We start from the raw sequence: 15,265 nt of genomic DNA, 5'->3' as shown, positions 1-15,265 counted from the left end.
GTGGCTCACCTAGATCCCTTTCATTAAGCATCGTTACTAAAAATATCGAACCAATAACAAGAAGATAATTGCATGTAGCATTGCTCACCTTAACTCTAAAACCATACCTTGTATTTTGAAACATCCTTCTACAATGTGAGCCTCATCACATAAAAGTAGCTAAGATGGAGAACATCACATTCATGGCCTTTGTAAAGCCTTTCGATAATAGCTTTGATCCCAATATTGTCTCTTGGACATAAGTTGAACTAAGGGTGCTTACTAACTATTTCATTTTACACAATGATCCAACAATGTAGATTGTAGGTTATGCCTTTCATTCCTTAAAACATATTTTAATGGAGGTATGAATTTCATGACAACCATTACCATTGATATTCAATAGATGCAAGATACCATTTTATAATTACATTTTACAAACAATCCCCTCGAATTATCCTCTGTATTACTATGCTTGCAAACCACTTATTTTAACTTTACCTCCACCTTTACAATTAATACATATTTAAAAGTTCCCTTTACTTGTTTAAAACTTTTTTTTTTTAATTTATACAGTGGGAAAACCTATTATTACTTAGTTATCAAAATTGGTTGCTATTTATGATGTAGGCTAACTCATCATTATTATTCAAGGAAAACCATACCACTTAGAAAGACTCGGTAGTGGTCCATAAGAGAGAAAGATTTCACTTCTTCTAAATCCCTTTAGGTCTTGGGTTGTTAATCTCTTTCCATATGTTTGAGAAAGGAAAGCTCTTAACCAAGCAAAAGCAATGTTATGTTATACTACAAAATATTATTTGTTTCAAACATATGCTAATGCTTTAATAGACAAATGCAAAAGTCAAATGATGTCTTGAATCTCTATAAAATAGGCCATTTAAATGAGCTTTCCAAATTCAATCACATGCTTAATAAAATTAGTAAACCCACAAAATATCTTAATGAAAATCTTGTAATGTATAAAGTTTCTTATTAAAATCTCACTTGAAGTTAAAGTATTTAAAAGGTTGTTATATGAAAATCTTGATAACTAATGGCTATATTGATTTCATAGCTATTATAATTTATTGAAGATGGATTATAAAATTTTTATAATTATGAAAAAATTAGGAGGGAAATCTTAATGTCACAAGTTATTATTTTGGTTGGTTGATTATTAACTAATATAAGTTTATTTTTATTTTGAATCTATCCAATGTTTAAAGAGATTAAATTTCTCAAAATACAAACATCGTTTTTAAGATAAAACTTGAGGTAAGATTTGCACCTCAAGTAATTTGATTCCTCACTTAATACATTTGAAGTTAAAAAGAATCTATACTAAATCTTTATAATACTATTTATATTTTATATAAATTTCAACATAAAGTTATGAAATAGGATAATTATTAATATAATTATCATCATTCTAATTTATATGATAGGATGAATATATAATTTACAACTTATTTTTTTTAGTGTGGTTAATGTATATTGAATGGTGGTGCTATGCTAATGGAGATGTCTCGCCAGATCCACCTGAAAAAATCACATCTTGATTACTTATTGATAGAGCCTAAATAAATTGACCCCATAACCTCCCATTAACAAAGTGTTTAATGATAAAAACCCTAAAAACTACAACTTATATATAAATCTATATTACACCTAACTATATAAATATATAAAAGATATTTTTCTTTAATATATAAAAGTCATAAAAAATTTAGTATAAATATAAAATTTTTGTATGATTATTAACTAAATTTAAATATAAACTTTAAAATATTTTTAATTATGAATATGATTTATCATTATTAATAATTTTTATAAAATTATTAAAAAACAATATAAAAAATTAAATTTAATAGTCTTATACTCTTTATTACAACAAAAACTTTATTCATTCACTTACTGCAATATCTTCCTCGCAATGTATATAATATAATATCTTATTCGAAATGTATTTACTCCTCCATCTGAAGATAAATTCTCCATTATTTACACGATTCAATTTAAATCCTCATTAGACACATGTTTTTATCATTGTATTAGGTTTGAAGAGTAATACTTCAACTATTCTCACCTCATTAGGATAAGATTTCTTTTATCATTGTATTAGGTTTGAAGAGTAGATACTCCTCAACTATTCTCACCTGGGCCCATTAGGATAAGATTTAAAGAATAGAGACCTCCTCATCAATTTAAAAATAAAAATCTCATCATCTATATAAAAAAAAAAATCTCAACTTTTCCTCTCTCAGTGTCCATTCACTATAGTTTAAAAACAAATATAATATTAATAATTCATAGTTGGTTTGAGACATGAACGCACTAATTGACCACAAGTCATTGCCAGATTCCATGGATTTTCCTTTGTGATAGTTGTTATAACTTTACAACTCATGCCCCCTTCGCTCATATTAGCGTGTTATTGTAACATCATATTAACATTAAGTATTCTGTTATCATTTTTCAAGGAGTGCCAAGCTTATCATTTTTCAAGGAGAGCCAAGCACAGGACTCTGGTTTTACCATCATTTCATTTCTGTGTGTTCAAGGAGAGAAATGGCCGGAACCAAACGCTCTTGTTGCAACCGCTTCTGCTGTTTTTCAATGGCCGGAACCAAACGCTCTTGTTGCAACCGCTTCTGCTGCTTTTCTTCATCTGCATCAGATGAAGAAGGACAAGATCATCCCGCTTCTGCAATTGTTAATACAACAGGTACATTGCTTTTATAGCATAATACAATAGCTACAATGTTTTTATTTATGTTTCTGGATATTATTAATAATAATGCAGTCAATTTCACACAAGACCCTTCGGCTTCTACATTTGACGGCCATCAGCACATGGTTCTGCAAATGATAATACTGATGCTGCTTGTGATTGTGCAGAAACTCTTCCAGGACCTCCCAAGCGCAGTGAAGCTCCAATCCCTGGATCTTCTAATGTTGTAACTCCAAGGAAAGATGAAGATGGACAAGATCATCCCGCTTCAGCAGGTCCTCGGTGCTCGCCTTCTGCAGTTGATAATACAACAGGTACAATGTTTTTTTATTAGCATAATACAATAGGTACAATGTTTTTATTTATGTTTCTAGATTTTTTTTTTTTTTTCTAACTTTTTATTACTAAGATAAAAAGTTAGTTTACGCAGCAGCATTCTATTGGCTCTATAATTTGCGGATTATAGAGCTCGCTGGATGTGGAAACTTAGTCCAGTGCGACTAAACATGTAAGGACTTAGTCCCTTCCAACTAAACATGTAAGGAAACCCACTGAAACAGATACACAGCCTCCTCATATGAGGAATGCTCAGGCCAGTGCCGTCCGGTTGGAGAGCTTAAAAAAATAAAAAACAAGAATTATGAGAAAAGACCTCGGCGAGAACAAAGAAGAGAATTGGGAGAAATCATGTCTTTCTCCCCTTTTTCTTCTCAACTTTTTGCCATTCTCTTTGGGATGGAATTATGGGAACAAGTTGAAGTGAATGTTCTTCGCCAGGTCGAGGATTTTTCTTGTTTGAATCAGAGGCGTTTGGAGAGTGCTACCTTTTGGTTCCACTGATTTCCATTGAATTTTAGTTCTTTCCCGATTGTGATTCCATAGGCTCTTGTGGGGGTGTCTTTTGAGTTTCTGGTTGGTTGCTTTCATTTTGGACTGGTTCTTCCTCCTCATTATCTTCCTCCTCATCTGATTCTGTATAGGGGAATATCCATCCTTTTGTTGATTACCTGTTTTCTTCTTTTTGCGGCTGTTCTTTTTGTATTCTAGACATGCATTTTGCAGATGTCCAGTTTGTCGACATATTCTGCACCTAAACGCTATATTTTCATAATCAATTGCAACCAGCTGCAGTCTTTGTGTTTCAGTTTAATGTTTCCTGGTAAACCTTTACTTAGGTCTACTTCCACACATATGCGAGCAAAAGTAAAAATTCTTTATTCAATTCTTTGTGTATCCATTTTGATGAATCTGCCTATGGAGTTGCCTATGCATGCAAGTATCTTTTGGTCCTAGAGATGGATAGGGAGGTTATGAAGACATATCTATACAGGCATCCGAGATACAACAAAAGTGTTTGCATCGAACTCCGGGAACCATGGGGTAATAAAGAGACCCGAAGAGCCCCAAAACCACAGTCCTTGCTGAAACACGAGCTCTTTGATTTCTGGTGACTGAAATTTTACTATGAAAAATCCTTTTGAACAGAGGTGGATCTCATAGTCCAGAGACCAATTTGTGAGTATCCAATGAAACAGATCCAAGGGTTTGGGCCAGAACACATTAAAACGGCAGCTTGCTTCCCATAGCTGTCGCATTCTTTCTTTGCTTCTGCTATATCAATTGTTAGTTCTGGTGTGTGCTGCATTTGTTCCACTATGTATGGGCTTGGTTCTGCTCTGGCCTGCTTTGGCGCTGTCGGAGGAGCTTTCCCACTTTGTAATATATTCTTGTAGGACGCTCCTTCACTTCTGTTTTGCTCGTGCTGAGCTGGGTTGTGATTCTATTTGGACCCACTGCCTCCTGCTGTTGTTTTGCTTGTAGCTGCGGAGAATGATTGTAGACCCTGATTTGATGTTGTACTCCTTGAAGAATCTGTGATTCTGTAGCGATCTGCCCCCTGTTACTAAGTTTTGCTCGCCTGCCGGATAGCCAATCTGGTTAGCTATGTTTTTTTCAGATCTATAACCCTATCTGTAACATGAGTCCAAATCAGGATTGTAGCCAAATCAGGATTGTAGATCCCATGTGCGTTCTGACGAGGATTTGAAAACGATTGGATTCTATCCCAGCAGATTTTGAACTGGCGATAATAGCCTCCCGATCTGTCAGCACCCTGGCTGCCTTCTCCCGTTCTGCATTCTTGTTTCCTTCGATTCTGGAGATTTCCTTCTCCAGAACTGCATTCTTGTTTCCTTCGATTCTGGAGATTTCCTTCTCGAGAAGGTCCGTGTCTTTTCCAACCGGGCTTTTTACAAATGCTTGGAAACTGTGATTGCTTACCAGGGTTCCAGATCTTGACCGATCTATCCCTGTGACTCTGCTCTGCACCTTATACTCACTTCTGTTCGGTGAGCGAGCTTCCGGATCTGACCATAAATCGGGTCGTTCTTCCATTAGAATGTCTGGATCTACGAGCCCGAGACTCGATCTATGCTCATTGCCGCAGATCTGTGGATATGTTGCCCGATCGGGGCTCAATGGCCGATGTTTGAACCGGTGGATGTCAGGGACGGCAACATAATAATACAGATCTGCGTTTTGATATCCAAAATATTGGATTATTTCTTCATACCTGTGGCAGGGTCGGCGATTTTTCGTCCTGAGGGCTCTGTGTTTGCTAGAGGCAGAGTCGTCACAGAACGTGATCTCGGAGGCATTTACAGCTGTCTTCTCCGCCTGATGAAGCACCTTATTCAACAGATCTGGCCAATATCGCAGCTCCATTCTTCTTGTAAACCCTGACTTCTGCAGATAACATAAAAGCCCTGCTCTCGGCACACCGAAAATAGCCGATGCAGGGCGTGCATGTTCCGGCTTCTTGCTTGCGGAGTCTCTGGTGGTTTGGCCGACGCAGGTCAGACTAAGAGCCATTGCGACCGTCTGCTTCCCCCCTATGTTTCACACTAGACCCTTCGGCTTCTACATTTGACGGCCATCAGCACATGGTTCTGCAAATGATAATACTGATGCTGCTGGCGATTGTGATTGTGCAGAAACACTTCCAGGACCTCCCAAGCGCAGTGAAGCTCCAATCCCTGGATCTTCTAATGTTGTAACTCCAAGGAAAGATGAAGATGAAGATGGACAAGATCATCCCGCTTCAGCAGGTCCTCGGAGCTCGCCTTCTGCAATTGATAATACAACAGGTACAATGGTTTTTTAGCATAATACAATAGGTACAATGCTTTTATTTATGTTTCTGGATATTATTAATAATAATGCAGTCAGTTTCACACAAAACCCGTCGGCTTCTACATTTGACGGCCATCAGCACATGGTTCTGCAAATGACAATACTGATGCTGCTTGTGATTGTGCAGAAACTCTTCCAGGACCTCCCAAGCGCAGTGAAGCTCCAATCCCTGGATCTTCTAATGTTGTAACTCCAAGGAAAGATGAGATAGAACAACATGTCGATCCCAATCCCGATGTTCCAAGAACCCATCAGTGCGCTAAAGCTCCACTCTCCAAATCTCAGAATATTCCACGGAAATCTGAGGGAGAAGACGTGAATGCCCATCCCAATGTTTCAGGAGCAACCCAGTGCGATGAACCTTCATCCTCTGGATCTTCTAATCTTCCAGTGAAATCCGAAGGAGAACACGTGGATGTCAATCCTAATGTTTCAGAAGCTCCATCATCTTCCTCTTCCACTGGTGCAACTAAATCAGATGTCATTCACAGCATAAAACATATTGGTCAAGCCGACGACGGGAAAGAAATGGATGTTGATCTCGATGAACTTGTGGATCACATATCTAAGCTTTTGAAATTGAGAGAGGAGGTGGATCACAATCTCTCCTTTCCATCTGAGAAAAAGGACGAATTATATTATAATTAGATTGTGAATTATATTCTTATATGGTATTATAATTATTGTACGATAATATCTGATATGAATATATTTCATTTTTTATAGGAAATGCTTCAAAATAAAAAAGCATCGAATCACAGCAATTTCCGTTGGCCTGAAGGCTTAAAGAAATTGAATGCCATATTGTCAATTGGAACCGACTTGAAGAACTTCACGGAGTTACTGTCAAAAGGATTAGATTTTGCTTCTAAATTGGTGTGTATTCGTCCTCATTGATAATTTCATCACTTGCAACTGAAACTGAAAGTCGAATATGATTATTTGAAATATGAAAATTTCTCTTCTTTTCTATGGTATTCAGAAAGATGTTATATCTGGACCTGTTACAACCATCCTTAAGGATATAGGACAGGCAAGCGTTGTTACTGCAGGACTGCTTGTGGTAGCTTATACTTTGGAAACATTTCACGATCTTTCCGATAACAAAGACGGGTGTTGGGATCTTATCAAAGAAATGGGTCAGCTTGCCAGAGTTGTCAAACAATTGAATGAAAGCCCCAAGGGCACGTTCAATGTAATCGAAGACGCAACAAAATTAGTTGTTGAAGGCGCAATAACGTGCTGTACTCAGCTTAGCAATTCGGGCTGGAGAAGGTAAATACTCAACATTTTGTGGTAACCAATCTTATTTACCACGCGCTATATATATAAAGATCAGGGCTGTTGTCATAGGCAAATGCACACCAAAGCTCATGGGTATACCCAAATATAGGAAAGAAGTGTTTTTCATTTAATTTCATCGCTTGATTGCAGCTTCCTGTTAGCGTCCAAAGACAAAGCCGATCTGAGTGGCATTACACAGAAGCTAAATAGCATGTATTTGAAAATTAGTGTCGATATCGGTATTCATAGTTTAAGTGCCATTGGGAGTGTTTTAGCTTCCAACGACTACCGGGCTAAGAGGAATTCAGCTTACTTTGGGCGTGTTTTAGCTTCCAACGACGACCTGGCTAAGAGGAATTCAGCTAACTTTGAGCATGTTTTAGGTGCCATCGAGTCTACGAGGAATCCCCCTGTGTCCAGAATATATCCTAACCATGCTGGTAAATATATTTTCAAAATTAATTATATTGAATTTTATAGTTATTGTGAGTTTTATTTTGTTATTAATAACTTTAAATATGGATCCGGTGTTGAATATTGTTGTAACAGTTGGAATCGATGAGTCAATTGAAGAGGTTGTTAGGCGTTTGGAAATTGAGAGTGATCAGAAAGCGGTCACGGTTATTCTCCATGGTTTCGGAGGGATGGGCAAGACCACCCTCGCAGATGCGGTGGTTTCAAAAGATACCGTCGTTTCAAAACTTGTGGGTTTTAAATATTCCATGGTTCGGATGTGTGAAGATAGTAAAGATAGTGATATAGTAAATCTGCAAAAAGAGATCTTGATGGAACTTGGAGGCACTATTTCAGAGATTAAAACCCACGAGGCTGGACAGAGAGAGCTGCTAGAAAGATTAAAGCAAGTGCAAGCATTTATTTACATTGATAACGTTTGGGACAGAGATGCCCTTAGAAAGCTTTTGCCAATGGACATGACGGAGGCAAAGAAGGTGAGGCTCCTCCTTACCGCACGTAACGAAGAAGTGAAGAATGCATGCCCAAGGCCGTGTACAAATCCCAAAATCTATCCGATGCAGGAAATTCAGCGTGAAGCAGCAATGTTGATTTTAACGAGGGAAATAAATGATGGAATAAATGAGCGTCAATTCAATGACATCATAGACACATGTGGCGGAATTCCCCTCATGTTAACATTAGCGGCACCATTCATAGGTCGCGCTCCTAATAAACAAGAAGCTTATTCTAAACTGGTGCTCCAGAAAAATAAATTGCCGAGTAATTTTGGGGCTATGCACTGCGCCTTTGCCTATGATGCTCTTCCCCATGATTGTATAGAGCCATTTTTAGACATATGCTCATATTTTAAAGGATGGGATTGGGAGGCAGTGGAACACATTGTGGGAAAGAAAAAACTGAAAAGGTTAGAAAGCAGAGCACTTGTTACAAAAACCACAAATAACGTTGCAAGTGTACACGACGTCATCTTAACACTTGCTCGCCAAAAGTCAAAGGACTCAGAAGGAAAGGAAGTGAGGTTGGCATTGACCAGTGCAAGCAAACTCACGGAGTTCCTCGAACCGAAGGTAACAAATCTATGAACGGATATACATGTTTGTTTATACAGTCTCCGTTTTTATTTTAATTTAATTATACTTTTATAATGGGATGCAGGATGCTGGAGGGATTAAAGGCATTTGGTTAAGTGACAATAAAGATGCTTTGCAAATATCTGCAGCAACACTCGACTCAATGTCTAAATCATTGAGAGTTCTTCGACTTGGAGATCTGGCAAATGTGGAGGGCAAGTGCAGGGAAACATTCAAGGAGTTGGTATTTTTTGAAGCGAAAGCTCTGCAGCTTCCGTTTCATGATTTGTCAAAGTTCACGAAATTGAGGTACCTCAGTTATCAACCCAATGATGAGTTGAAGCTATCTAAGGCAAGTGATGCTATTTCCCCATTCATTTTTCCTGAAAAATTGAATCTACGTAAGAAATTGTTTTACTAGTTTTAATGAATCATACGATTGTGACGTATCAGTTGCATAACTTGCAGATGCCTTCAAGTTTGAGGCACATGGAATTTGATGGAACATCACTTTCCGATGCCTTTCAAATCTATTCCAATGATCTTCAACAACTTGAACATTTGAGAATACTACGATTGCTCAACTTTTCAAGGTTGAAAAATCTGCCAAAAAAACTGGGAGATCAACTAAAAGGGTTGCATGAGCTATCTCTTTCAAACTGCAGATCTATTACGAAGCTGCCGGATTCAATTTCAAAGCTTCAGTCTTTAAGGATATTGAAAATGGACTGTTGTTCAAGTTTGACTGAGTTGCCGGTTGATTTCGGATCCTTGAGTTCTCTGCGAGAACTCCATCTAGATGGTTGCCGGCATTTAGAGGCACTTCCAGACAGTGCCGAGAAACTTTCATCATTGACATTATTGAATTTGTCAGGCTGCAGAAGACTATTAAATCTCCCTCCCTGCGTAGGAAACTTAACACGCCTTGTTGAATTAAATTTACATGGTTGTGAATCTCTACAAAGTATTCCTAAAGGCATAGGAAACTTAACATGCCTTCTTGAATTAAATTTAGCTGGTTGTAGAGGACTAAACGTATTCCTAAAGGCCTAGGAAACTTAACACGCCTTGTTGAATTAAATTTAACTGATTGTAGAAGACTAGAAAGTATTCCTGAAGGCATTGGAGAGTTGAAGCTATTGCGGGCCTTGGGTGTGTCAGGGTGTTCGACTCTAACGGAACTACCCGATGGGCTTTGCAACCTCTCCTTTATCACACATCTTTCATTTGAAGGTTGTGAAAGGCTAAAGAAGCTTCCAGATCGGTTTGGTCAATTAGCAAGTCTAAAAGTGCTGCTCTTTATATGCTGTGAATCACTACAGAAGCTTCCAGAAAGTTTTGGTCAACTCAAAAATTTGGAGGTGTTGGATCTTGGATGTTGCTACAAGCTTAGAGAGCTATGCAATGACTTCCACTGCCTCTCCTCCTTGCAAAATCTAGATTTGAATGGCTGCAGAAATTTAGAGAAACTCCCTTTAGATTTCCATTGCCTAACCTCATTGCAAAGTCTAGATTTGAGCGGGTGCATCAAGCTAGAAGGAAAATCTATGGACCACGTGGTAAAGATGAACAGATTACAAGTTGTGCACATCGAGGGAAGCAAACAGTTGGTGGACAGGTGGGCAGAAATTCAGAGAGATGGAGGTGGATCATGGTCCTTTACAGTTATTTCAGGGCAGGTGATGATACCACCCATCAGTATTTATTGATACCAACATTGTTAGTGCATGCATTATGTTAACTTTTATAATAAATATGGACCATAACAACTTCACATTTTTCTTTCAGGATTTGTCCAGGGTTGAAAAGGAGAACATAGAAAAGAGTCTTTTATTGGAACTTGATGGCCTGCTTACTAATAGACGAGGAGAGCAATTCCATCTATCTCATCTTCCACCAAACACCCTCATCCTTGTCACGTGGACGTGGGATTTCTGGGGGTCCATCATTGAAGAGATGATAGATGAAATGCAGATAAGAGTAATTTATATTGGTCCAAATTTTGATAAGTTTTCCACCAAAGTCAAGGATAATATATTTGTTGTCGATGTGCCGACAACTCGTGCCACCCAGATGCTTGAAAAAGTGCACTTGACATTAGATGTAAGTAATAAATATGACAACCGTCGTTATCTTCATATTGATAGGAGGATGCAGGTGGGGGATGGCCATGAGAGGGATGAATATCGCCCTTGTTGGAGACTTTTGACAGAAACTGAAATGAAGGAATTTGTGGTGAGTAACTGTAAGAGATACCTACGGCTGAAGGAGCTTCAAGCGGAAAGGCATGAAGAGAGTAGTAATCTAGAGTTGTTAACAGAATTGTTTGCACCTGGAGGGGATGAAAGGACTCCCGTGTTTCAAAAGAATGAGTCATCAGTACAACAGGTATGAATGCCTTTAACATCATTATCTGTGGGCCCGTGTGATGTCCCGAACTTAGAATCCAGTTGAGTTAATTTTGATTAACAATTCTAATCACGTCATGTCTATCTCACTAAACCAAATTTTTACTCCATTTTACAGTTTTCAACATTATTTAACTCATTGCGCTCACTTATTTTGTTGCCGTCATCATTGTAGCATCGAACTGAAAACTTTGTAGGGCAGATTTTGTTATTAATCAAAACGTTTATTTTCTAATTGTAATTTAGAATTTTAATTTAATTATTATTTATTTTTTAATTGTAATTTTAGAATTTTAATTTTATTATTAATAATTATTAGATGTATAATAAAAATTAATAGCTAATTAATATTTTAAAATATTTTTAATAATTATTAGATGTATAATAAAAATTAATAGCTATTTAATATTTGAAAATATTTTTAATAGTTAATTTTGTAATTAAATTAACAAATTTAATTATTTATAATTGTAATTTTAGAATTTTAATTCAGTAAGAATTATTATAATTTTTTTAATTAAATTTATTAATTAAAAACACAATTATATCAAGATATGACATATAAACCTGAGTTAAATTTTGAAATATGTGATTTTAGTAAGCTATATATTATGCCATAATATTGTAAGAAATTGGTGAATTTAAATAATTAAAATTTTTATTACCAATTTAAATTTAATAGGTAAATTAATTATTTTTATAATTAATAATAATAATTTAAAATTAAATTAATTTTTACCATTGTTTTGGGCATTGAAATTTGTTTTGATATTTATTAATATTTACCAACTAATAGTAGTTAAATTACATTTTTTCCATGCCTCGTTTACATCGTTCTGCTCGTTTTGGCTTGCCCATTATAGGATCCAACAGCAAACTCCGAAGTGAAAGCTACTTGCGGAGTCGACAAATTGAAAGGCAAAACTATTCTTTTAGAAATGAGACGTCCCGACTCATTATTTTATGACATTCGTCTTCCGTCTTTGAAGGAGATGTACCTTCTGGAGAAAGAGAGACTTAATTTTGAAATTATTTCAATTCCTCTTCTGTGGGAATTTGAGGTATCTAGTAATGTATTCGATGTATATAAGCAGTTTTCAAGAGAAGTTCCTTGGCTTGTCCTCCAAAATCCATGGACGACAATAACAAGGGATGTACATTACTTTCTGGTTAAACAGTGCACTGAATGGGAAGAGGATAATGTAAGTGAAAAATGGTATCCAAGTATAAATTGGATCATAGATCCAAACGGGAGAATCACTATTTATAGACCACCTATATCCCCGGGGGATATGAGGGATAGGGGAGAGGTGTTTAAGGTTTTTTTTAAGTATTTAGAAAGTGAATCATATCAGGTGAGATGGGGAGTAAACGCTCCTCTTACTACGTTGGGAAAAATTGAAGAAGTAAGAAAAAATGAATGGCAACAACTAAAGAATATGTCGACTTTGGAGTTCCTTTTCAACCACTTGGAAAGTGTCTCCGTCCAGGTAAATAGTTTTGTTTGTTTTATTATTATATATATTGCCATCATGATATAAATGTAAATGGAAGGGAAAATAATGATGAATAAATGACTGATCGTTGATTTTGAATCGTATTTTTGCTTTTGTTGTTGTTTCTGACCAGGTGAAAAGCCTAATGCTTAAGGGAAAAATTATATGCTTGTATAGCGGGGCTAATGAGCATAAGTTGACATGGTTTATGCGGAGTGCAATGGAGCAGTTCAGGGACAACATTCACTTTATTCATTTTATCCATCAACTGAGATGGTTTACCTTGCAAAATACCCGCAAAAAATATTATCATCCCTTGGGAAATACAAGTGAGATGGAAGGGACGTCTGTGTTAAATTTATCAGGGCATGAAACTGTGAGATTTATAATGCGTCTTCACCATTTGGAAGAAGAAATGAAGGGAATAGACCAAAGTGACAAGCAATTGTGTGAACTGAAAACTATTTTACATTCTCTTCTATTTAAGCGTGAAGTTAAAGCTCATGAGGGATCCTTTACCTTCTTCGACAAGGTGGGGAAAATGGTTGGAGCTTTAAAAGAAGATGATATCTACTCGATTTTCAACAAACCCTATAGGATAGATAAAGTACAGCGATTGATAAACTCAATGTTGAAGGAGGGAGGAAAAGAAATGCACGATGAGGACAGCAGCCTTATTAAGAAAATGCAAACAGAGTGCGCTGCAGCCATTGAGCAACAAAATGTGGATGTCTATTTCGATGCCTTGAGAGACTACATATCTGAGCTATGGGGAGTGCAACTTTATCAGCTTTGCAAATTGAACAAGGTGGATTGCTTTCTTTGGCATCATCTATCCTTAATTTTCTGAATCATTTCTTTTTTTATTAAGCTAATCATATTTTGCATCTCTTATTTCTCATAGGAGGGGAAAAAGAGGTCACCGCCAAGGGTGACTTGGCCGACTTCAAGAGGCTTGTGTAGGTTAAAGAATCTCCTGTCGGAGGGAGTAAACGAGGATTGGGTTGTGCGTATTAAACCTCTCCATCATTTGACAACCGTTGATTATTTTTTTGGTTCCAACATGAAATTCATTGTAGGAGCTCCTATGCCAAATATTGAATCTAAAATTTTCTTTTATGCTTTTCAGAAAGATGTCATTTCTCGTCACTCTCAAGGTCACTTGAGTGTTTATGATTCTCGGGAATATGTCATTTCTCGTCGCGGTACAGGTCTCTTTCGAAAAGATGCACTCAACACCGTCGTTAAGAGTCTGGTGAAGGATATAAGAGTGGCAGAGTGGGCTGTTGCAGGTCTTCTTGCGGTTGCGGATCTTTTGGAGCGATTTGAAACTGTTCCTTCCCACCAACGAATTCAGTGGCTGTTTATTTTAGAGGAGATGTTTAGATTGGCCCAATATTCTAAGCACTTTAATCAAAAGGCTAAGCTGTGGAGACGGATGAAGTGTGGAGCAATAGTAGTTATACTGACATACTCCTTAGCCTGCCGGAGGGCAATTGATCCGTCGAAATTTGCATTAAGCGTGTGAGTATGTTTACACTTTAATGTTAACAATAGTGATGTTTAAAAATTTTCATATGCAAACGCTTTCCTTTATATAAAAGATTATGAATGTTTAAGAACGAAGAAATGTCCATGTTGGTTTGCTTTGAAGTGGAGGCGGGTGAAAATAAATTTATCAAACTCTGTTTAGTAATTGGACTTTCTCAAAAATGTTTTATCAAACTATTGGCAGATGGGAAGGCTCAGGTCCCAGCTACGCCTCGTGGCTGGAGGACGCTGAAGAGGATTTAAGAGAGGAGTGCGACACATTGGCCCAGACAATGACCGAAGATCTTGATAATGAAAGGGGATCCCTCGCAAAGCTAGACTGCTACAGATGGGGTTTCGACTTGTGGCCAGAGAGTGAAGGTGAAGGTGGGTCATCTTCTGAATATAAAAGGAGCGCTTCCTTTCCCTAAGCTGGCTCAACAGTTTCGACGGGAGAAGAAAAATCAGACGGAACGTCATCTATCTATTTATTGCGTAGCAGCTCAAACGCTAAAGGACAGTGACGAATTTGCTTCATCATTTGCCTTCTCTATCTCTTCTTGATCTATGGATAGTGAAATTGTTTAAGAATGGATGGGAAATAACTATTGATGTAGGGTGATGAGTGCAAAAGTTTCAATGTCAGTGTATTTTATATTTGGTTATTTCACAAATATTATGAGTAAATTTTGTTGGTCAGAGCTAGAGATAAATCAGCATATTCTATATTTTGTTAATTCACAAATATTATGAGTAAATTTTGTTGGTTAGAGGAGAGATAAACAAGATACATAAGTTGCTCTTACAGGTTAAAAATTTTTATTCATAATTTTTTTTTTGTCTTTCACAATGTCTCAATCATAGGTATATAAACACCAAACTTATTAAATATAGATTCATGTAGATTTTACGTCATGCAAACTCAAACTTGACTGAATTTCTAATATTAGACTCTAATTGATTTCCTTAACTTAACTCATCTTTTTATGCATTGCATACATATGTGAGTAATTACTATTTCTAACACTCCATTTATATATAAACACCAAACTTATTAAATATAGATTCATGCAGATTTTACATCATGCAAACTCG

General features: G+C 36.8%; 2 protein-coding genes across 3 annotated transcripts; both read left to right on the top strand.

Moving 5' to 3' along the window:
- Positions 1 to 2,386: 2,386 nt before the first annotated feature.
- Positions 2,387 to 10,660, top strand: LOC149199135 (uncharacterized). Of its 2 annotated transcripts, XM_089402309.1 has the most exons (10): positions 2,387 to 2,707; positions 2,881 to 3,027; positions 5,707 to 5,859; positions 6,033 to 6,496; positions 6,632 to 6,781; positions 6,888 to 7,180; positions 7,340 to 7,629; positions 7,739 to 8,733; positions 8,822 to 10,415; positions 10,525 to 10,660. In XM_089402309.1, the coding sequence occupies exons 1-9, from the start codon at positions 2,551 to 2,553 to the stop codon at positions 9,155 to 9,157; spliced, it is 2,985 nt and encodes a 994-aa protein (XP_089258435.1). In that variant the 5' UTR covers positions 2,387 to 2,550; the 3' UTR covers positions 9,158 to 10,415; positions 10,525 to 10,660. The 2 variants fall into 2 exon arrangements, with proteins under 2 accessions (XP_089258435.1, XP_089258436.1); XM_089402310.1 differs by lacking the exons at positions 2,387 to 2,707; positions 2,881 to 3,027 and adding an exon at positions 4,887 to 5,567.
- A 923-nt stretch (positions 10,661 to 11,583) lies between these two features.
- Positions 11,584 to 14,867, top strand: LOC149199134 (uncharacterized). The gene is made up of 5 exons (XM_089402311.1): positions 11,584 to 12,634; positions 12,774 to 13,448; positions 13,545 to 13,646; positions 13,770 to 14,164; positions 14,376 to 14,867. The coding sequence occupies exons 1-5, from the start codon at positions 12,083 to 12,085 to the stop codon at positions 14,599 to 14,601; spliced, it is 1,950 nt and encodes a 649-aa protein (XP_089258437.1). The 5' UTR covers positions 11,584 to 12,082; the 3' UTR covers positions 14,602 to 14,867.
- The last annotated feature ends 398 nt before the right edge of the window (positions 14,868 to 15,265 follow it).

The sequence above is a fragment of the Pinus tabuliformis genome, chromosome 2_1 (genome assembly GCF_031772625.1).
Source record: "Pinus tabuliformis cultivar Carrire ecotype Pingquan chromosome 2_1, CPIR1, whole genome shotgun sequence".
NCBI lineage: Eukaryota > Viridiplantae > Streptophyta > Pinopsida > Pinales > Pinaceae > Pinus > Pinus tabuliformis.
Note: the sequence above shows the minus strand (reverse complement) of the source record. Positions and strands in the feature narration are given on the sequence as shown.